This window comes from Desmodus rotundus, chromosome 3 (genome assembly GCF_022682495.2).
Source record: "Desmodus rotundus isolate HL8 chromosome 3, HLdesRot8A.1, whole genome shotgun sequence".
Taxonomy (NCBI): domain Eukaryota; kingdom Metazoa; phylum Chordata; class Mammalia; order Chiroptera; family Phyllostomidae; genus Desmodus; species Desmodus rotundus.
The window spans coordinates 64,818,388-64,843,063 of NC_071389.1; the positions used below are offsets into that span (position 1 = coordinate 64,818,388).

Here is a 24,676-nt window from a genome sequence, read left to right on the forward strand (position 1 = left end):
CTTACCCTCTCCAGGTCTGTTTTCTCAGAAGGGGTTGGACTATATTATATCTAAGATTCTCTTAGGTTTTCAAAACTTAGAAGTACAGTGAATTTCATGAGCCATAAATCCAGTGCTATATTCATATCCACTTCAATTTTCTTCACTGCAGGTTACCTTTTTTAATCCAGTCATTGAAAGACGACCAAAACTCCAACGACAAAAGAAAATTTTTTCAAAACAACAAGGTAATTACTAAGAAATCAAATGCTAAGTGTTCTGGTATTTTTTAAATATGGAAAATCTACATAGTATTTTAAAAGTGACATCCAGCTTTGCTTTTTTTAATTTGTTTATTCATTTATTTCTGACTTTTTGTTAAGGAACATTTCAAACATATTCACAAGTAGAGAGGCTAGCACAATGGACCATCACTCCGCTTCAACAGTAGTCGGCTCCTGGCTGATTTTGTTTCATCTACGTGTCATTCTCTCACTGCTTCCTCGGATTATTTGAAGCAAATGCAGACATCATATTGATTTATACTTAACTATTACAGTTAGTATCTCTGAAGAATAAGAGTTCCTTTTTAAACCTTAACCACATATCATTACTAGACTTTTTTAAAAGTTTCAACTTATTTACTTTTAAAACTTTTTCAGCTGTTTTGTGCTAGCCTTTATAACAGATAGTTAAGTATTTTTAAGTGACAAATTTTGTTTATTCTTCATGAATTATAAACCGATGAATATGAATTTTTTAATTATAGCTTTTGGTTAAATTTAAAAATTTCTTATTCTGTTTTCTCTTTTCACAATATCCACAGGCAAAACATTTCTCAGAGCTCCTCAAATGAATATTAATATTGCCACTTGGGGAAGGCTAGTGAGAAGAGCTATTCCTACAGTAAATCATTCTGGCACCTTCAGTCCTCAAGCACCTGTGCCTCCTACAGTGCCAGTGGTTGATGTACGCATTCCCGAACTAGCACCTCCAACTAGGTATGTGCTAAGATTTTTGAACATTGCTTTTATAAAATAATTTTTGTGACATTTTTATCTTGATTACAGTGGGCCTATTAAAAATCTCATTTTTTCCAAATAGCATTTTGAAATTAGTGTTCTTCTTCCTTTTAAAAATTAAAGTTGTTTGCTTTAATGGTAGAGCTGTTTAAAATATATATTTTTGATAACTTTTTGGTGAATTATTTTATCTCCTATCAGTGATTCTACAGTAACCAAGTTGGACTTTGATCTTGAACCTGAACCTCCTCCAGCCCCACCACGTGATTCTTCCCTTGGAGAAATAGATGAATCTGCTGAATTAAGAGACTTGGATACACCAGGACAGGTAAGGCGTTTTAAACCTTGTATTTTCACCATGTGAATTACCAGCAAAAGCATCATAGTGAATGAGGTGTACATTTCAGTTACTTAAAAGTTATCTATGTTTTGTGTCCTTGTGAGTGAAACATAAAAACCTTTGGATGCTCATGGGCTTGAACAGACAGAATAGGCTGCTGAAGCGGCTAGGAGGAAGATAGGACATGGTTGACATTAGATGACAACTGCCTGAAACACTCTTCATCTTCTGGTTGGGGTAGCATGATTTCTGAATGTGCACGGAAGATGACAACAATATGTGAGCTTTTCACATATTTTAGATAAGTGCAAGATAGAATTAATCATCTTAGAATGAATATTCAGTATCTGAATTTTGTTTTCCTCACTAATATTTATATTGACTTTTGACATTATTTGTCTTTAACAAATAAGTTATTTTCTTGAATATTTCTATGATTGCATGAGTATTTAATATTTTACAGGATTCAGAAACTGGTTTTGATATTGAAAATGACAGAAATAGTATACTTCCAAAACCTCAATCTGAATATGACCCTGATATTTCTCAATCGGGCCTAGAATATAGTGGTATCCAAGAACTTGAGGATGGAAGGTAAAGAATATATATACATCTTTGCTACTACATTTTTGGCCTCATACTTTTGCCTTACTTTTAATTGACATTACTGTTTTCAGATCTCAACAGATGTTTCAGTTTAATCTACAAGACTTCAGATGTTGTGCTGTCTTGGGTAGAGGACATTTTGGAAAGGTAATTTCTTAAATTTTCTTGGAATATCTACCAAAGTAATAACTCAAATGGGAAATAATTATTTCAATTTCATTTTAGGTGCTTTTGGCTGAATATAAACACACAAATGAAATGTTTGCTATAAAAGCCTTAAAGAAAGGAGACATTGTAGCTCGAGATGAAGTAGACAGGTTAGTTTTTTAAAAATAAAATTGTTTATTTTTATGAAGTTGTGATTTAATGTCATGAAAATTCATGTATATATATACACAACAGCAAAGCTTTCTGTTTTTGTAGTATGTGAGGAAACTAAAAAAGTTAATGTATCTATACTTGACATAAGGTAGACATTAATTAAATACTGTTTTTCTTTTCAGACAACTCCTCCTTTCCCTCCTTATGACAATTTACTGGTTAGAGGATACTAAGGAAAGATGATGAAATGTTTAAACTAATACTGTTAAGTTTTTTATGTTTGGAGATATTAAGGTGTTTATGTGGCGTAGGAAATGTTAGTTGGGTGAGGCTATTATCTCCCATACCATAAGTCACGGAATGTCATTATAGATAATCTGCAGTTACTGGATGGTTACTATATCCTACTTTTTAAAATGCACTTCTATTTTTTCCTCTATTTTTTTAAATGGGGTTTGTGACCATAGTTAGTATTTTATCTTTCTGGGTTTGATAACTATAAATTGATAATGTGTATGTCTGTATGTACAATTATTGAAATCCAAGGACTTAGGGAGTAATATTGTAATTAGGTCAAAGAATAGTATGTTTTTTAAAGACTGTCTCAAATAGGGTGATCAAATATGGAAAAATTGTATAACAAATAGAACAGTTGTTACAAAAGAGGCTTTCATTTGATATATAAAGTAGTATTTTTCTTTTTATTTATTTTATTTTTTAATTTATTTTTTCCATTAGAAGTAGTATTTTTCTTAAATCACTAGTAAGCATGAGTTAATATTAATGGAAGCCAGCCCTATGTAATAAAAAGAACCTGGGACTACGAGTGAGAAGAATGACTTATCTAGTTCTGGTTGTTTCTCCGTAAGTAATGATTTGACCCCAGGGCCATTAATTGAGTACCTTTGAGCCTCAGTTAATCCACATATTTTAAAAATGAAATGTTTGGTAATACTTGCACTGTTGAATTGTATTAAGTGCCATATAGATGTACCAAATTAGTTTTTTTTCCCCCACAAAATGGGAAGTTCTCAGAATTAGGATAGAGCCTAAATGATGAGGATTTCCTTTATATACAATTTTTTTTCTTTTTAGATTTGTCTATATATTTTTTACCTCTCATACTCCTCAATGATATCAAAATAAACTTTCTTGATACCTAAAACTACTCAGAAAGGATTTTGCTGAATATTTATGAACAATTACGAACATCATATTATATGCTTAGAAATGTGAATGAATGTGTGTGTATGTGTTCTATCCTCACCTGAGGACATCCAGATTGAATTTTTTTTTAAGAGAGAGGGGAAAGGAGGTGGCGGGGGGAGAGAAACATTGATTGGTTGCCTCTCACTCCTTGACTGGGGCCCAAACCCACAACCCAGGCATGTCCGTTGACTGGGAGTAGATAATGTGACCTTTCGGTTTACAGGAGGACAGTCCAACCAACTGAGCCACACTGGCCAGGGCTAGAACTGTATTTTTATGTTACATAAGTAGTTGGTTAAAGCAAACCTTTAATTGCACTGTCAGTCTGTTTATAATTGCAATGATAATAGAGTCAAGTATTTTTTCTGGAAGAATGTTTGCTTTGTTTCAGACCTATACATAGTAAATTTGTGTTTCCTAAAATAATATGAAATTGGTATGACCTCTTTTAATTCTGTTCGTTTACATAGGTTTATATAGCTTTCTTCTTTATTGTGAACTATTTTGAGCCAGGTCTCTGGAAGAAAAACCTTTCTAATTAAATCTAAAAAGAATATTATTAATATAGCTATTAAAGAAGAATGTTCATATCAGAGAATGGAGCCATAGCTGGAACCCAGGCCGTTACCCCTACAGAAAATTAATTCAGCCTTGGTGAAAAGTGGACGAGTGATCCTTCTCATCTAACTTTAGTTATAAATTTACATACTGAGTAGCATGAAAATAAAATAATCTTCAGTGGAACTGGTACAAAAACAAATGGAAAATTTGGAATGAGAAATAAAACTCATTATCAGAAATTTGAGGAAAGCAGCAAAAAAGAACCAGTTAGAGGAAGTCAAGAAAAAAAATTTAGAAAATAAAAAAATAGAGCAGTATATTTTTAAAGTAATATGTATTACTTGCAAGTCTGAATAATAAACAATTTAGACTAGTTAAAACTAAGCAGAATCCTTTATGTTCACTTTTTAAATTATCTTTCTTTAGTCTGGATTTTATTATTTTACTTAGGAAACTGACTTTTTTATAGAGAAAAATTCCAAATTAACTTCTTTTTAAATGAAAATAAATTATGGACTAACTCCAAAATTATCAATTCATGTTCAAGGGTCACATTTTCTACCTACCATTAGTACAACATTCTCTCTTGAGTCCCATCCTCCCCCAGTGCAGAATAAGAATGTTAAATTTGTTATTGTAATGCTTCCTTTCTTAGCCTCCTTTTCTTACTGGTCCCTATTGGTTCCTATTTCAAGACAACAAAATAGTGTTGCAGATGCACAATAAAAGCGCCGCCACCTGTATTATATACAGATACAGGGTTTAATCCTAAGACCTTAGCCATATTAATTATGTGGTTTTCCACTGACCAAAATATTTATACAAGTTTTTAAGTTTTCTGGCATATCTAATAATGTACTGAACTCTGAAGAAAGTGCACAAAAAAAGTATTAGAATGGAATGTTAATCAGGGAGAGAAAACATAAATATACTAGTTATGTTAATAAAAGAGGCTACATATATTTACATTTAAAATAAACGATACGATAATAGCAGCCCATAGAAAGGGAATATCATGGTGTACCAATGGATTTAGGGTAATCTCCCCGTCTGTAAGGAGAATGGATTTTTGCTATTATTGTCACAATTTGGGTCTAAAGGGAGCCTTTCTCCTTTATCTAATAGTTGAAGATGTCTATCCGGTTCTCATCAAAGAATTCCTAAGAGTGGCATTAAAACTATTTTAAGAGGCATTTAGATCATTGATCCTTGATCTTTTATACCATTTACATGTTCAACACAGGCCTAATATATGATATATTAGAATTTGTCCATAAATATAAACTATAGACAATGAAGAGACCATATTTGTCTTCAACTTAAGCCAAAATATATTACCAGTTTATTTCATCTGAATATCTCTACATTACCCATATTTTAGATTGACTTAGTAAATCAGTTTTAGAATCCATCATCTAGATCTTGCCCACTCGGGCATTATTTTCCAATGAACTTAAATGCTGATAAAAATCAAAGCTATGAACTTTCTTTTTGATTTTCTGTGAATTTACTTCTAGTAATGATTTAATTTGTAGTAACATTTATAACCTTGCCAAATATATGTAGACATAAGCCTAAAGCTTTAAAAACAATCACAGTGAGTAGAGCTTTCTATTTCTGAATATGTATAAAATATTGAACAGGTTGTGTAAAATCAGAGGGTAAAAGTTCATCTTGACTGTGACCATAATAAATGGAGTTTAAACACTATTACATAATAGCTGCATTTACTGTCAATATGTAAAACTGTACAGCTGTTTTAGTTCATAATCCAGATGACAACTATATTATCATAGCATTGAAAATGTTATGCTCCTTCTACAAACAGGGATACTGTCAAATATTTTCAAAATTCTATTTAATTTTTTAACTCATAGCAATATAATCTGGATACCCAAATAAAACAACCTTTTTTAAGTTAACTCTTTCTTAAAAGACATAAAAGAAAGGAGGGATTGGTCTACTTCCCTCTAATTTGAGGATTTTAGTTTGGCATTTTGAAATCAACAACAAAATTTAAGCATTTCTTAATTTTTAAAAGTATTACTAATGCTTTTAAACATTAATGTCAACTTTTGGTTCCAGTTTCAAGAACAAAACAAAGTGCCTGTTTTGTATTAGAAATACAAATATAATCTAATTGTTAATAAAATACATCTATTGGTATCTTTATTTTGATCAAGTACTTAACATAAGTTAATTCCAAGTTATATTTGAACAGCTGATCTGGTGTTCTACTTTAAGTCAAGTTGATTTTCAGAGAGAAGAGGATTGATACTTTTTGCTATTCAGGCAAAATTAATGTTCCAGAGTCAACGATTTTGAACACTGTTCTTCCTAGCAGCTTATAAAAGTTCTTACAAGAACAACCTGTGATCGCTATGGACTTGCAGGGAAATTGTGCCACTGTCAAGGAGCTTCTTGAAGCATGTTATAGAATTCTCCATGTAGCCTCTTTATTTTCCAATCAGCCTTCTAAATTACAACTTTATACAGCATATCTTTACTTAATATATTTTATGATAAAATATTTGAATACTGTAGCTTATGAACTTGAAAACACTGTCATTGAAATTACTGTCATTAAATTACACAAACTGTATTTTAAAATTATGCTTTAGGTTGCTAAATTCTCTGACCAGTTCCTGATAAATTTTACAGTCTACCCTAATCGAGCCTGTTTTATTAACTGTAACTACTAGCTGTGTGTGCTGCTCTGATACTCAGTGGGAACTCTACCAGTTCTGTCATGCTAACTGTAGATTTTAGTTTGCATTAATAATTTCAATTCATTAGATATGTCAAATAGACCACATTTTTCAAAGCATTGGAGCGAAACAAAAATACATTTTATGGTTTTAAAGTTATTATAGTTAAGAACTTTGCTTATTTTAGAGTTTCACAATTTTTAAAGAATGTTGTTTCCAACTAGAACTTAAAGAAGGGGGAAACCTATTAATTTTAAATGTTTTCTCTTACAGCCTGATGTGTGAAAAGAGAATTTTTGAAACTGTGAATAGTGTAAGGCATCCATTTTTGGTGAACCTTTTTGCATGTTTCCAAACCAAAGAGCATGTTTGCTTTGTCATGGAATATGCTGCTGGTGGGGACCTAATGATGCACATCCATACTGATGTCTTTGCTGAACCAAGAGCTGTGTGAGTATGCTTCAGACATTTCTCTGAGCTTTTCGTGACCGGTTTTTTCTGGGAAGGAATAAAGCTCTCTGAATTATTTCTTTTTCCCAAATGGAAAAATGGATCTCTACAAGGACTATTATAACTGCTTACTTACCTCTTGTCATATATAAATATATCTATTTTACTCCGTTGTCCATATTGAAAACTTCATGGATTATCCTAAATCATGTTTGATAATTTAGATAACAAAATTTAGGTTCCTTTTAGCAAAATTTCTTCTTTTACATTTTCTCCCTAGGGAATGCCATCTAGGACCATGGCTTTAAATAGCAACTATACTCAAAGTACATTGTTAAGTGGAAGGAGAAAGTGTAGAATAGTCTGTTTCATATAATGTATGAAATATTTGTATTTGCATTTTATAGGGTAATTTTAAAGTACTGCTATATTAAGTATTTGTTTACAATGTCTATACAGTATAAAAGAAACTGGTATTGGTATTGCTTCCAATGAGAGACATAGAAAGCAGACTTCATTTGAATTGTTTTTGTAGTTTTTGAATTTGATATTATGTGAAGGTTTTGTCAACTCAAATGCATACAGAAAAGATAATAACAAACACTTGAGATTAAATATATGTATATATTTTTCCCCTATTATTATCACAGTTTATAGCTCTTAAGTGGAGGAGCTAGGATTTGAACCTAGGAAAGTATTCTTATATAGCTATACTCTATATGCTGGTATTCGCCAAATTTATATTTCCAGCCCTGACCTTTTCCCTATACTTCCAGTTCTAACCATATTCACTTGCCAACTTGACTTTTCCCTTTGTATGGTTCATATTACTTCTCATTTAACTTCTCCAACTAAACTGATTTTTCCCATTTTCCCCTGACCTCACATACCACTCCCCAGGCCCGCTACTCTCGTAGTCTTCTCCATCTTATTAAACAGCAGTACCGTCTACCAGGTGTACCAGCCAAAACACCAGGAGTCAGTCTTGATCTTATTTATCCCTCATGTGCAACATCTAGATTATTAGCAAGTTTGATCAATTTTGCCTCCAAAACATATCCTGAACCAATCATAAACCTTTACTGGGTTTATTCTTGAATTTTCATCGTGTTTATATTCTGACAACTGATGTGTATAGCATTTTCACTTCTTTATTTGATTCTCCTCATAACCATTAGGTGTATGTACAGCAGGTAGTAGCATACTGTCATACCTTCAAGTTTGAGATGAGAAAGAAGTTAGTTCTGATAGACAGTGAAGCTTTTGCAAAGGAGGCAAAAAGCCAGAGAGTAGAAGGCTACTAATAATTTATTCCCTGAATATTTAAAAATTAAAAATAGGGCATTTAGACTATGCCTAGCTGTGTGCTGCCATGGGAATTCCTTTGTTCTTGTTATGCATATGTGTGTGTGTGTGTTCCTTTAGGAACTTGTACTTTTGCTGAGAATACAACTCATATACAAATGAAACAAGCCCAATGAAATATAAGAATAAAATGATACATTGCATTACTTCCAGTTATTCAGATCTCACCTCAAATGTTGTTTCTTTGAAGGTCATTTGTTTTATCCTCAGCTGAAGAAATGTTTATTGATTTTAGAGAGAGAGGGAAATATTGATTGGTTGCCTCCTGTACGTGCCCTGACTGGGTCTTGAACCTGCAACCTAGGTATGTGCACTGACCAGGAACTGAACTCGCAGCCTTTTGGTGTACAGGACAACACTCCAACCAACTAAGCCACATGGTCAGGGTGAAGGTCATTTTTTTAGTACCCTGTCCAAAATACCACTACATCAGCCTTGGTTGGAGCATTGTCCAGTAAACCAGAAACTGAAAGGTCGTTGGCTTAATTCCTGGTCAGGGCATATGTCTGTTGCGAGTTTGGGCCCCAGTCAGGGAGTGCGTAAGAGGCAACCAATCAATGTTTCTCTTCCTCTCTCTCTCCCTCCCTTTCCCTCTCTCTAAACATGTCCTCAGGTGAGGATTAAAAAAATAATAAAAACCACTGCATCACTATTGTCCAAATCTTATCTATTCTATTTTCTATTTTACTTCTCCATAGACTTTGTTTCTACCTGAAATCATCTTGTGACTTTATTTTTTACATGAGATGTAAAAGTCAGGAACAAGGACCATTTCCACTGTGTATTAGTGAAACAGCTAGAAGGGTGGCTGGCACATAGTAGGTGGTCAGTGAATTTTTACTGATTGAGACTATGGAATCAAAATTAGTTTGATTTCTAGCTCTACTGTTTTCTAGCTGTGTGACTTTGGACAAATTACTCTCTGAGAGCTTCATTTTCTGTTTCTGTAAAATATTTATCTTAAAAGCTTTATTTTAAGATTAAATCAGCTGATAAATGAAAATGTCTAACAGTATCTGACAAATAGTATTCAGTGAAATACATATTTTTTTAAAAATTGCCCAATTATTCAGTGTCATTAGGGCAATCTGTTAAAAAATGAAAGAAAAGAGAAATCAAATACTTTTATAATTGTCATAATGTTTTGCCACCAAAATAAGTGCTAAAAATAACTAGCAATTTTAGAATTACATTTGTTTTAATGGACTTAAGTTAAATTTTTTAAATTTCTGGTAAGTAATTATATCTAATATATCAAATAAATACTTCTAAATAGTTGCATTTTAATTCTCCCAAATTGTAGTTCCATTTTTATAAAAATCAGTAAACACAATTCTCCCTGATCTGGGTAGAGTTGCGTCTGGCGTGGTGGTGCTTGTCTCATATCAGCCAGGGACAAAGTAACTCCTTGTTTATCCCAGGTTGGCTTCTGGTCTGTGCCCATGCCTGGTTCATGCCTTGGACACATAGATGAAAAATAAATTTTAAAATTTTTTTAAAAAATCAGTAAACACAAAACACAGCCATGTGTTTTCTACATATGCATCTAAATGCGTTCTAAAACTTTGAAGAACATTCACCAAACTGACAAGAGTAGTTATCGTTATGGATGATAGTGCTGTTGGGGTGGGATGATAGATGGATAAATGAAATATTGTGCTTTGGGGCTAGGGTGTTATGTGTATTTGATAGAGAAAATAGCCATGTATTGCTTGTATAATTAAGAATTGATTCTCCTAAGTGTCTCCTAATAAGCTATTCTACACTGAAGACAGATCTACATTTTTAAATTTACCCATTTATTTATAACCTACCTGATCATTCAGTATGCCTACCATTACCTAGTATCAGGCATTTTGCCAGGCATTTAAGTATGAACAATGAAAGACACACATGGTCCTGTTCCTCAAGAGTTAACATTCTAGCTGAGGGCAAGTTTTTGTAAGATTCAAACTCCTCCATTACTAGACCTCTTCACCTACCGCAAAGCAATTCAGATTCAATATATCTACACCAAACTAATTTCCTCAACAAAATTTGGCTACTTCTTATTTCTTTACAGATTCATTACACTAAGAAGGAAACCTTGAGAGTCATCTTAAGCTTTTTTCTCACCCTCATCCTCTGTAGCTAATAAGATACCAAGTCCTTTCTTGCTGGTTTTAAAATTTCTTTTAAATCCGTCTCGTACTCTTTGTTGGCACTACAATGGAGGTTCTTGTGATGTTCCATCTGTACCATCATAACAGCGTTATCTCTTCTTTATTCCTCTGGATACCTACCTCCTTCTTCTCCAGCCTTCATACTACTGTCAGAAAAATCTCTAACATAAGTCTGATTATCCTGCCCTGATTAAAATAGTTTGATTCTCTGTCACTAAAAGAAAAAAATTTCAGTGTCCATAATATGACATTCAAGATCCTTCACAACTTGACCTTAGGCTGTCTTTTCATCCTTGTCTCCCACTGCTTCTCCCCTATTCTTTACTTCAGCCACAGTAAACTTATTATTGGTTTCAAACATGGTATGCCTCTTATAACTCTGTTTCTTTCCTTTTTAAGGGAATGCCCTATATTTCCCCTATGAAAGTTCTCTGCACACTATCCTTCTGCCCTTATGGCATATTGTAATTTTTCCTACAAAACCAGGTCAAGTGTCTACTCTAAGGACTACAGTGAAAGCCGTCAAGCAGTTAATGGTTTCCGATGTAGAGATTATATTTTTTTCTTTATTTTTTTTAATTTTACTGCTAATATTTAGTACATTTCTTACCGTGTCTGACACATAGTAAGGACTAAATAAATGCTTGTGGAATTATTTACTATGAAATTCTGCTTTGAAGCATGAAAGTATAAACTAGAATTCAACAGTGGAATTTATTAAACTTTTAAAATTTAATTCTTCAAACAGATTTTATGCTGCATGTGTAGTTCTTGGGTTGCAGTATTTACATGAACACAAAATTGTCTATAGGTAAGTAAATTTTTGATACTTCCTAATGGCTTACTTTGGTGTAAATTAGAATTAAAGAGAGTTAAGAATATTTTTTCTTTAATCAGCTTCTTAATTTTCACTTTCCTATGATAAGTTGGCCTATCTAAAAGTTAAATTTCAATTTTGAAAGACACCTATATAATTATAATTAACACTGTAATTATATGATGGACCTCTTTGTTCTTGAACCTCTGCCCATTACATAATTACAGTCGTCAGATTACAAGGTGGCCTCTGATAACACAGTTCACTAACAATATTCGTCCTTGTGAATGTTTTATGTTCAACAGATCCACTGCAGAAAGCTTCTGTAAACCAGTACTAGTTGAAGGTTTTCCATGATAAAGCAGCTTGAGCCAGAGTGTGAAACATCACCCTGCTGCCTTTATTAACTCTTGCTGTCAATTAAACAGTGTACTTCGGTGACATAGTTGATTTATGTCTGGCACAAGCACCTTTCAAAATGCAGTACTGTAGCAAAGAGTTTGTAGCCCAGCAGCTAGCTAGTCTATGGGCCGTGCTTGGAGTAGCGTGGCTCAGGACCAGTGATTCTCAGTCTTTCTCCTCTCCTGGCACACACAAACTAATTACAGAATTCTGCAGCACACCAAAAACTGTATTTTCTGCCCATCTGACCAAAAAAAAAAAAATAGGTATAATTTGATTCATTCACACCAGACAGCAATTGTGTTGGCTGTTGTCATGTTTTTATTTGACAACCTGAGGGGAAAAAAGAGGTCAGTGCCCCTGACTAAATGATCAGGTATTGGATGTTTTAACAATTCTTGGGGCACACTGGTTGAAAATACAGCTCTAGACCAGATTATGGAAAGGCCAGTCAGAATTAGAAGACTATAAACATCAGTTTATTCAAACTTCTAATAATATTTTCAAGGTAAAGGTTTCCTCATGATCCTGTTTTACTCTCAGGATAAAATATTTTCAACTTAATTTGTAATCAGTTAGTATGGACATGTAGCTTTCTTTTTATTTTGAATTACACTCTTAGAAAGTTAAGCCTGCTCCCCCAATACCTTATTTATACTATTAAACATTTCTTTTTTATGGATGGTATGTAGGCATACTTCCAACTTAATCGAAGTCTGATTATCATAATTAACAAATTAATAAAATCTGAGTTAAAGTTTCTTGAACTCCTTTCATGCCTTAAAATATATATTTAAATAGAAAAAACACTCCTCATTAAATACAGTCTTCCTTACCTATATAACAGAGGAAAATTATTCAGAAAATACAGAATAAGAAACTTTTCAAAAGGAAGAAAAATGAATGTTTGTAATACAGTATTTAAATCTCAAATCATAACTTGAAAAGCTTGTTTTTAGTAAAAAGAAAATATAGCTCCTAGTGAAATTTTTTTAACTATTATCTATTGATTTTATTGATTTTATTTTATTTCCATTTTTTTTAATCCTCAACAGAGATTTGAAATTGGATAACTTATTGCTAGATACAGAGGGCTTTGTGAAAATTGCTGATTTTGGTCTTTGCAAAGAAGGTAATTGGACAGTTTAAAGTTTCTTTTTTAATAAATTACTATTCCTTTATACTTTGTTAGTTTTCAAGTTTGTGGAAAGTATAATGTATTTTTAACTTTAATTTATTCTTTATTAAAACATTATGGGTTGTTCGTGTAACCTAATTATCACATTATTAAGAATTCTGTGGACATGAATATGGTTAGGTTTTCAGAAATTATAGTATAAAACAAAAATTCTCTTTGTATGATTAATAATGATTCTATCACTATTCTACAAAAACATTGGCTAAGCACCGAAGTTTTCGCTTTGCTGGGACTAACTATGTAGAGCACAGGTGGCAAACACCAGGCCCATGGGCCAAATCCAGCCCTCCACCTTGTTTTATCCAGCCTGGCCCCTTGCCTCTACCCGGTGGCAGCTCCAAGCTCTAGCTTAACTGTTAAGGAGTAGTTTCATTTATACAGTCCTAAAATTACATGCGGCCCTTTGAAAGCAACCATGAGGCTGATGTGGCCCCCAGTGAAAATGACTTTGACACCCCTGATGTAGAGCAAATTACAAATTAGGCCTACTAATAACTTCTCTCCGGCTTCTTAAAACATTTACCATTTTTAAATAGGAAAAAAAATCTATAGCCCAAGAATCCTTTCTGTATGTTCAAAGTTAAATAAATAAGTAAACTGGAGAAATTTGAATCGGAGGTAGGGTAGCATAAAAAAGTGTACAGAGCACAGATTTTGGCACTAGACAGTCTTGGGTTTGAATCCTGGCTTTGCCACTTACTTGCTCTCTATTTTTGGAGGAGTGACTTTTAACCTCATTGAGTATTTGAATGTTTCCTCAGTTATAAAATAAATATAATCCTCATTGTTTAGAAGTATTATGAGAACTGGAGATCAGTATGTGGCACAGTGCTCGACATATAGTAAATAGTTATTTTTATATTTAAGAATATTATAATGCATTGTATTATAACGGACATTGTTATAATGCATGATAGCACGTGATATAGTACTTGGCATATCCAAAGTATTCAAAAGTGAATGTTCAATTAATAAGTAGTAGTTAGAGAAGGAATGAGTAAATGAATGAATGAATAAATAAATGAACAAATGAACTTTGTAAGTATATGTCCATTAGTTACCCATTGACCTCCAATTACTGAATCTGATAAAACTGTTTTCCTTTTCTTAGACTTCCCTGAATTGGACGCTGTTGATTTATCAATAAATGCTTTTGTTCTTCAGAGTAAGCCCTTAGCTCATTGCTCTTCATTGCTAGTTTTTAACTAATAACTATATGTTAATGATTCCCAAATCTACTGTTTCCCTTCCTAACATATACTCAGCTGTCTACTAGACAGCTCTACCTGAATAGTCAATAGGTATCGCAAATGCTATATAAACAAAGTTTCTTTTCCTCAGATATTCTAGTTTAGGGGTCCCCAACTTCCGGGCCTCGGACCAGTACTGGTCCAGGTCTTTTAGGAGCCAGGCTGCACAGCAGGAGGTCAGCTTGAGGTTACTGTGCTTGAATCATCCCAAAACCATCACCTCCCACCCTCCATCCATAGAAAAATTGTCTTCCACAAGCCAGTCCTTGGTGCCAAAAAAGTTGGGGACTGCTGTTCTAGTTCGTAGTTGATGATGACACAGTCCTCTCAATCTCCCAGTTTGAAAATATGGAATATCCTGGACTGTGTTCTCCTCTCTACTTTCCACATTCAGTTAGTCATCAAATTGTGCTGGTAGATACCTCTTTAATGTATCTTAAATACTTTATTTCCTCTCTAATGCTGCCTACCATCATTATATTTTGACAAGAGTACTTTCATAGCCTCTTAACCTTTTCTGTCTCTAGTTTTTTTCTCCCTCACATCAGCCAGCCATGTAATGGCCAAAACGCTATAGGGGTCCACATAAATACAAACCTAACCGTGGCACACCCCTGCTAAAAATCCTTCAGTGGCTAAGACTGTATAGATTGCCCTTCTTGATCTGCTTGCCAGCCTCTCCAGCCAGATCTCTTGCTGCCTGCCATCTGCTTAGTACTCGCTGCTTCAGCAGCAACAAACTGTTTATAGTCTGTCTCTCCACCACTGTTACCCATCCCAACTCCCATTTGCTAATGTCTGCTCATCCTTCAGACTCAGCTCAGGTGTCACCTGTTCATATAAGCTTCCTGAGACTCCTCTCTTATCCCAACTTTTAAATCAGCTTTAAGAGTCATTTTTTAAGTGTTTCCATAATAATTTTTCTTTACCCTATCATTATAAAATTACCAGTATATATTTGTTTTCCTCCAGTTTCCTGTAAGTTTCTTAAGAATTGTGTCTTAACTGTAATTTTTATGTTCCTGCTACTTGGCATGGATGCCTAGAAAATAATAGGTGCTCGGAAAATAGGTATTCAGTAACCAGATTAATTGTGTATTTCTTCATTATCATAAAAATATACATTGTGTATTATAATAATAATAGCTAACATTTTTGATCACTTACTGTGTGCCAAGCACTTTGCCAAATGCTTCATATTCATTTAAATTCTAACAATCTTCTGAAGGCTGGTAGATCGGAAGAGGAAACTAGACTCTGAGGTAAGACAACTTCCCCCATGCTCTCATGTCTAACAAATGGCAAAGCTGGTATTTAAACCCAGATATTCATGGCTCCAGAGCCTGATGTTAACTACTTATGTGGGGTTTTACCCATTTGAAGTCTTAGATAATTGGGCCTACTTTCAATTTCCTTTAAAACTATCAGGACAGGAAAATTTATTAGAATGAATGAAATATAATTATGTTAATATAAGTGACATGGTATGTATGTATTACGTTAAAACACTACAGTTTAAAAAAAATACTTCAGATATATAATATTACTATTTTAAAACTAAGGGGAAAATTAGAGTATATTTAACCTAAAAGTATGACATATATAATATGTTCTAATTATATAATCAGGACACAGAATAAAAATCAGTAAATTAGTTCTGTTTCCATGTTTGTTAACTAATTTTTTTCTAATCTTGACCAAGGCATTTAAAAGGATTGTATAAGTGTGTGTGTGTGTGTGTGTGTGTGTGTGTGTATAAAATCAACTCTTTTTACAAATAATATTTTATTGAAGAAAAAACAATATGACCAATGTTAAGGAAATTTTACAAAAAAAAATTCTCCCACCGTAATATGCTCATATATTTAATTACGCCCTTCATGACTTGATCTATAGACTTACAAATTTTAGATTTCCGTCATTAAAAATGCATACCTTTTTATATTTAGAATTGAGGTCTTTTCTTTCAGGTGCTTTCGTAAGAAGATGCTTATGAGCTTTTAACACGTTAGAATACATTGACCAATTACCTTCAATATGTAGAATTTATACTTGATTAACTAAAGTATAGGGAGTGTATATTTGAAAACTAGTTAGCTAAAATTATTAAAACCATATCTCTATATTATATAACACATTTGGTGATCTCTTGATTTTCCAAAGGTTGCTTTGTGGTAATTTCCAAACTATACTTAGTGTTATTTTTATAATGAAGCAAATAAACTTCCTAAAAAGATTGAATTAGAAAGATAGAAATTGAAGCTTACAATTAATTCCTTTTCTTGCAACTTCTTGGCATCGCTTGTAATGACAAGAAAGAGAAAATAAGTAAATAAAGTATGAAAGTTTTATTTTTACCCATTAATTAAAGTTGCTATTGCACAGTTTTCTCCATACCAGCCTTTAACATTTTCTTTAAAAGTCTTTGGTATATCGTGAGTTTGGTCATGTGTACTAATGTGCAACTTTAATTTTGTTTCCTAAGGATATCTTCTAATTTTTATTCTAGATGTTTTTCTTTGCTAACAAATGATTAAATGTTACCTTTTTCAGGAATGGGATATGGAGACAGAACAAGCACATTTTGTGGCACTCCTGAATTTCTTGCCCCGGAAGTATTAACAGAAACATCCTATACAAGGGCTGTAGATTGGTGGGGACTTGGTGTACTTATATATGAAATGCTTGTTGGAGAGGTAAGCAATAAAAATGGGTTGGAAAGAAAAGAGGAAAGATGATTGAAAGAATAAAGCATGTCATTTATAAAACCACTTAATATGTTATTGTATAAGTGGAGCTGGTTTTATAAATATTTATAATATATTAATAATTGCTTCTGATTCTAAGATATAATATAGATCATTTCACAGGAAATAGAATAACAGGAAAACTAATGAAAAGAATGTACTCTATACCTATAAAGAAAAGTCAGCTATATCTTGGTCAAAAATAAATGTTACTTTCAAAAAACAATACAGCAGAATTGAAAAAAAATTAACTCTTTTTTCTTACTGTTTTCTTTAGATTTACTTGAAATAAATTTCTGGGGATAATTTAGTTGTACACAGGAATTTTTACCACTTCGGAAATAGTGAATTATATCCAATTAATAAAGCAGTAATAAGAGACTAATCTATTTTGTTATACATTGTTGGAAATGATAAATCAGGGTAAGAATCAATATTTAGACAAGTAATTGAAAACTACTTAGAAGGGCTTGATGACCTCAAGATGCCAGAAACATTATCCTACGGGATTGACGCATTGTTCTACAGTTTCCCCAGTGCCAGCAGTCTTTCTTGTACATTCTTGGCATAAATAAATTAGTAGCTTAATGAATGACCAAATTATTGAATGTTAGTTATTTCTAAAATTTTGTTCTGTGATTGTCATGTAGTGGCACTTATTCCAAACAAGCAAATAAATGATTTTAATTTATCCAAGTGACAGCCCTTTTTGGAATGTCAAATTGGAGTGAATACTTAGAAAAGGGAGGAAAGAAATGTTTATCCTGTGCTAAGCACGTTTCTATGTCCTTAATAAATGTTAGCTCATTTAATTTTTCAGCAACCTTTACTATGCTCAGTACTAGTCTCACGTCCATTTTCAGTTGTGTAAGTGGAGACAAGCAGATGTTCAGAGGTTTGAAGACTGCTTTAAGTCACACAGTTCTCACGTGGTACAGCTTGGATTTTAAACTGGCTGTCTGGCTTCAGAGTCTGTCTCCTAAACCATTATGCTTTGCTACCTCCAGAATAGGGTACTGAATGCACCCAACCCGTTTCTATTCTTAAAACAATGGTCCAGAACTGAATTTTTCACATCTCTTTAGAAAAGTTTACTGTATTAGGGTGTTTTAGGGTTGAAAGATGTATTTTATCCTTGGTGGTCTTTACTTTCTAAGAATGCCAGAAGTACTCTTAATAATTGTTTCTATAAATTCGGGCATACTTCAAATCCCTTTTTAAAAATAATTTTTTGTTGCTTTGTTTTTTAAATGTAGCATTCAATTGCGTATGAGATTTAAGTTACCAAAGACTGTATGTTTACTAAACTATGATAAAAGTGAGGTTGAGCTAAAGTTTCTAATTTCTCTATTATTACAAATAATTGAAAACCCATTGGCTGTATCATGCATATTCAAATTTGTATTTGAAATTTGTATCTGTATTTGTGCAAGTTTCGAAGACGGGGAAGACCCCAGGAATAAACAAATGTACCAGGTCTCCTTTTCCTGCACAAAATGATGTCTCAGTGAAGTAACCTTAGATACGGGGATCAGATGTTTGACATCTGAATAGACTGTTGCATTTTTATATGTGTTTAAAACAGTTGCATTAGGTTTTGTTGTTAGCTTAAAATCTATTTGAAGAAACAAGGAATTTTAACAAATATGAAGATAGATCTTTACTATTCGGAGACTTATAGAGTGACAGTTTTAAACACAAAATTGACTGATCAAGTAAAATACCAAAGTGCTTTGAATTACCACTTGAAATTCTGATTGGGAATCCTTATGAAATAAAAATTTCCCCTGACTTATCTCAATTCTAGAAAGAACTTATATTGTCCCCACATAGTAGGTATTTGACTTATGTATTTTGAATGAGTGAATGAATAAAGTTTTGACAAAAAAAGTTTGAAATTATCTTAGATATGAGCAATAGCATGGGCAGCTCAGCTTCAGGAAGTTGGGTTCTGAATTCATTTTCACAGCTTCCTCAGGTCAAAGAACCCTCTCTTTCTATTGATACTGCCTGCTGCGTGGTTCTTATTCTTCAGTACCTTATAGGAAGCAAGCAATCAAATCTAAGCCATCTGAAATGCTGAGGTAATAACAGGTGAAATTCTGAGGTAGTAATTTTATAGCCACATTTTCAACATGGTTGAGAGCTTATGTTATGCTGAATGGAGTTTAACTACCTTTTTATGACTTGGTTTCATTTTTTCTTATGAGTAATAATTTTAATACTCTGCTTCTTTCTGAAATGCCCCAAGACCTACAGTGTATAGAACAATAAATATGCCTGGAAACATGTGGCTTTTGAGTTCCTTTCAGTTTAATTTTGTTGGCAGCTGCTTCTTAGTGCAGGTATTATGCCTGTAAAATTTCTAATTGTTTTATGACAATTAATTTACTGTTGACTGTGAAATTCAAAGCATATCCATATCTGACCTGTTGCCACAAAATCTGCTTTCCTCTGTAGTAACACTTATTATCATATTCACCTGCTCATTTCCTCCTGTCTTTCTACAATACTGAGCTTCTTAAGTTTGTGTCTATTATCTAAATATTTCCCACTATCTAGTAGACACCAAAAATATTTACTGTCTGGCTAAATAAATGAATAAATGAATTAAATAAAACAATTGAATGGAATGGAATGAAAATGATATTAAGTGATTTGACCAAATATGTTAAACGTCTGTGAAATAAATTTAAGGAAGATTTCAGTAAGAGTATATTGTATATCCTATGGGCAACAGATACGTATCTGTTGTGGCTTCTTCTAGTCCTTGTTTGTGTGGTGTGTTTTAATTATTTATTTTTATTTATTTTTTTACTGCCTGGTTCTTTTTTTTTTTTTTTTTAAATTTTTAGAGAGGGGAAGGGAAGGAGCAAGAGAGGGAGAGAAACATCAATGTGTGGTTGCCTCCTGAGCACCCCCTACTGGGGAGCCGGCCCACAACCCAGGCATGTGCCCTGATTGGGACTTGAGCCAGAGATCCTTTGGTTAGCAGGCAGGCACTCGGTCCACTGAGCCACACCAGCCAGGGCTGGTTCTTGTTTTTTTAGTGCAAGTTTTTTATCATATTTTTTCTATTACCATTTATTCCCCATATACCCTCTCCCACCTCCACCCATCCCCCCCTCCTCCCAACATTCACCGCACTGTTGTTCATGACCATCAGTCCTTTCTCTTTATTGCTCAATCCCTCCAGCCCCTAATCCCCCCCACCCCCAGAGGTGTCAGCCTGCTCTCTGTCTGTGAGTCTGTCCTTATTTTGCTTGTTAGTTTAGTTTGACCACCTGGTTCTTGATTGTTCTTTGGATAGCTGATAAGATTTTACTGTATTGAAAATTATTTTAACTTACACAAAGATATTTCTTCTAGTCTCCCTTTCCTGGTGATGATGAAGAGGAGGTTTTTGACAGTATTGTCAATGATGAAGTAAGGTATCCAAGGTTCTTATCTACAGAAGCCATTTCAATAATGAGAAGGGTAAGAATTAATGGTTTATAAACTACTCATATTTTTTATTTTGAAAGACATTTCTCAGTAGAACTCTAGAAGTTGTTCATAGACACATGATTTAGACAAATACATACCAAAAAGAAATGTAGATCTTTGCAGGTTATGAGAATCTTTATCAAGTTGCTGGTTTTATTTGAACATTTTTTCTTTATCTTGTTAGCTATTAAGAAGAAATCCAGAGAGGCGCCTCGGAGCTGGTGAGAAAGATGCAGAGGATGTAAAAAAACACCCATTTTTTCGAGTAAGTATGAAAGTTTAGGTTTTTTTCTGAAACTGTAACAATCAGGAGTAGGAAACTAAAGCGGTCGTTTTATATTTTGTAATCTAGCTAATTGATTGGATTGCTCTGATGGACAAAAAAGTAAAGCCGCCATTTGTACCTACCATTAGAGGACGGGAAGATGTTAGTAATTTTGATGATGAATTTACCTCAGAAGCACCTATTCTGACTCCACCTCGAGAACCAAGGATACTTTCAGAAGAGGAGCAAGAAATGTTCAGAGATTTTGACTACATTGCTGATTGGTGTTAAATTCCTAGACACTGTGAAACCAAGCAGACTGACTACAAGATGACCTCTTAAAAATAGCAACCTTTCATTGCTCTCTGTGCCACCAGTAGCTTCTGAGTTTGTTGTTTTTTTTTAAACACATGAAGATTTGTTTTAAAGTACTTCTAATACCTTCCTGAAAAGTAGCTTCTTGATGTATTTTCAGCATAAATCTGAGCACTGGAAACAGTTTCATGGAGTTTAGGCTGAATGAATTATCAGCCGTGAAAATCTATCACAAATACTTTTGGATCAATAGTCTTAAAAAGAAAAGAAGAAAACTCCTCTATAGTCCCTGGTTTTGCCGTATGCCTGCCTTTAGCAGAAGGAAAATGAATCAGTTAACTTCACATAGCTGTATTTTTAAAAAGGAAAAAGGGCTTGGGATGCTATTCCTATTCACAAACAGTACGATTCTTTTTAAATAAGGCAAATGCTGTTATTTTTTTTTTAAAGAAATTAATGTCAAAAAAGTAGTGGTAGTTTATGCATATTTTTAGGCTTTTTTAATGAAATGAATCGATGTATTGTTTTATAAATTTTTTTTTATATTTATTAGGAGAAAATTTTTATTGCCTTATCTTTACCAACCATGTAACAGAACCTCATAGCTTTCCAACAGAGCTACTTGCCAAACAATTTTTTGTTTATTAGACCATTATGAAATGAACAGGAACAACTAAACATCAACATTTACTAAAAGTGTTAAGAATGAGGACTTCTGATTAGCCTGAACCAAGACACTGTGTTACCTACATGCATTCCCAAAGCCTAGCCCCTCAGTGTGTTCACTCATGCCTTCTTCCAAAATAGTGAGTTGATTAATGCTTTTTTTGATATTCATTGTACATTTTATCAACCTAGTTCATCTTGCTCTTGTGTCTACTGTAGAAGGGAACTATATCTTTGTTAAAACGTAGAGATAATTATGGTATACATGCTGTGAACATGTATATTTGCAAGTTGTAATGTATTCTATGTTGTAGGGTTATTATTTAATTTCACCACTTCATCACTTTTGTACAGTGGCCAAGCGGACACCTCAAACTCCAGCATTTACGTTAAGTGCATTTGTACAGTTTAGGCCACTGGGTCCAGATTTTATATTGGCAGTTACTAAGGGCAAAAGCAATATATTATAACAGAATGTATAAATATTTTTGATAAAACAGTCTATATTTTATAAAAATTATTATAACACTAAAGCTGTACCTCAAAAGTCTCAAAAATAATTTGATCAAGTACTTTTTACAACTCTTCAGAGGATCCTTTTGTGGCTTTTTTAACGCTCTTACAGGAAAGTCTTTTTGTAAGCCATGACTTTCCCACTTGCCTGGATTTGTTTTTGGGTTTCTTTAATTTGTTTGTTCATTTGTTTTTCCCTTCCAGTCCATAACTTCATTGTTTCTCTTTACTTCAATAACATCATCTTTGATTCTGTGCTTAGCGTATTAGGGTCATCATACCTCAGGAACAGCAAGTTGCTAACTAACCATACTAAAATAACCATTTAATCACAGTGATCTCACGTGTTAAAAATTGTTCAAGTTTAAATATGAGAAACGTGAAAGCACATTTGTTTCTAGAGAGTTGAGCTGAAAACGTTTATAAATAGTTCAGCCTTACCAGGGTGTGCTGGCATGTTTTTGTTGTACTCTCAGAGCAATTAAAATTGTTCCAAGATAATTCATATTTCCTTTAAAATGGATTATTACCCAAGATCCTTTGGGGGATAATCTTCTAGATGGAGCAATATGTTGTTTCAAGTTATTTTTAAATGCCAGTTAACTTTTGGTAAAGGACAATAGAGGATCTTAGCTTAATTGTCTGGCTTTAATTTAAACAGTATTAACACAACATTAAAAAAACACTAAATACTTTTGAGGTACAGTCTGTTCACCTTTTCTGGTTCTCAAAAATGTATAAAAAGCAATGTCTAAAGTAGGCTTTTAGCATTAAAAACTGACAGCGTTTTTGTTACTACACAATGTACAGAAATTTTTTTAAATTGAAGCCAATCACTAAAAAAATTAGAGGGCAGGGTATATTCACACAATTAAGCTGAAGAAAGCACTAATTTTTTCTGTAGTTTTAAATATATATATATATATATATATTTTAGATTTTAAAATTTTAAACTCTATAGAGTGTAAATATATTTCGCTATTACTGTATGTGTGGCTGCTCGAGCGCTTTGTGAGGAAATTGGATGTTGTAGAATGGCGCACTGTGCGTTCAGATGAAATGTGCCTTTCACTATGTCATTCTAAGAAAAAAAGTGTTTTGCAGTCATAAATTACCACGAATGCACAAATTAAAATATAAATAGATTGTAATTTGTAACTTTGGTTTTAAGTGTTATTTCTTTTTGGAAACTTCTGTGGGTCAGCTATGCATTAGCCCTACTGTAGTCAAGATCTCAAAGACTTTAACTTTAGTTAGCTTTCTTACAAGTACTTTTTGTCCTGGGGAAGAGCAAAATCATGAAGATTCACAGCAAGTTGCTGTCTTCACTGGTGGTAATGGGAAGAGTTTGTGTCTTACTCCCGTAAGGTCAGTAGCATTTATTATCCAGTGGATAGTAGTGGAATGCCTTCTGTGGGCTATACACTGAGGATAGAAAGGTAGGGGAAGCATCAAAGTCTTCACAAATAAAGAATGGTATGCATTAATGCTAAAATGCAAGCACTCTATTTTATGTACTTTCTTCTTGTTTGGGATAATGTACTTAATTTTTTTAAGACCTGACCTTTCAGAAAATAGTACATGTAAACAGAATACTAACCATTTCATAGTCATTCAAAAATTACAGGTGAAATATTTTAGAAATACAAAATGATCCATGCTATTTCTGTAATACAAGTTGGGGTCATAATGGAAATTGTTACTGTATGTTGACTAGGTGAATGCTGCATTATAGATTCCAATCTAACACAATTTTTACAGGTATCACTGATCTTCCCCAAAAACTGAGGGTATGAGGAACCCAAAGGAGCAAATGGCAATCCATGGATCATAATCGTAATTTAGAATTCTTATTTACCTTCTAGCTATATTTTGAAGTATAATGTCTAAGATATTAACCTTATATATGTATATGTATTTATAAACATATCCATGTATTAATAGAGGTAAGCTTTTAAATAGTTTCTAAGTGTCAAAAGTCTTGCATAATTTTCACTTATAGTATTATAACTAGCTAGAAGCTCCAAAACCTCCATAATTTGAGGCGTTTTGGTCTCATCGAAGGTAGGAGTGGTGTCTGGCAACCCTTCACCCCAAAACAGCAAACATGAGCATTTATCTGGACAAGCTAAGGCTTCTGCACCAAGAGTTAGGGAGTGCTGAAACACAAAGGTGAGACTCCTCAAAGGTTGGGACTAGCAGCTGAGTCCACATAGTAGGCCAGAGACCTAGGAAGTTGGACAAGGTAATAAAGGCCAGAATGGCAGAGAGCTGGCTTTGGAAATGCAGGCACC

The 24,676-nt window shown here is 33.4% G+C and overlaps 1 protein-coding gene and 1 non-coding gene across 4 annotated transcripts in view; both read left to right on the plus strand.

The window, feature by feature from the left end:
- PKN2 (protein kinase N2) overlaps positions 1-23,957 on the plus strand; it is a 116,984-nt gene extending 93,027 nt beyond the window's left edge. For all 3 annotated transcript variants that reach the window (XM_045199394.2, XM_024565292.4, XM_045199396.2), the window contains 13 exons: positions 152-227; positions 806-980; positions 1,203-1,329; positions 1,805-1,935; positions 2,019-2,094; positions 2,173-2,264; positions 7,020-7,196; positions 11,472-11,534; positions 12,998-13,074; positions 16,944-17,086; positions 20,507-20,614; positions 20,808-20,888; positions 20,976-23,957. In XM_045199394.2, the coding sequence (XP_045055329.2) occupies positions 152-227; positions 806-980; positions 1,203-1,329; positions 1,805-1,935; positions 2,019-2,094; positions 2,173-2,264; positions 7,020-7,196; positions 11,472-11,534; positions 12,998-13,074; positions 16,944-17,086; positions 20,507-20,614; positions 20,808-20,888; positions 20,976-21,179 (1,530 nt within the window). In that variant the 3' untranslated portion in view covers positions 21,180-23,957. The remainder of the gene's footprint in view (positions 1-151; positions 228-805; positions 981-1,202; positions 1,330-1,804; positions 1,936-2,018; positions 2,095-2,172; positions 2,265-7,019; positions 7,197-11,471; positions 11,535-12,997; positions 13,075-16,943; positions 17,087-20,506; positions 20,615-20,807; positions 20,889-20,975) is intronic.
- Positions 9,896-10,031, plus strand: LOC112309426 (small nucleolar RNA SNORA48). Its single transcript, XR_002975237.2, has one exon. It is a non-coding gene; the product is annotated as a small nucleolar RNA SNORA48 (small nucleolar RNA).
- Positions 23,958-24,676: the final 719 nt, after the last annotated feature.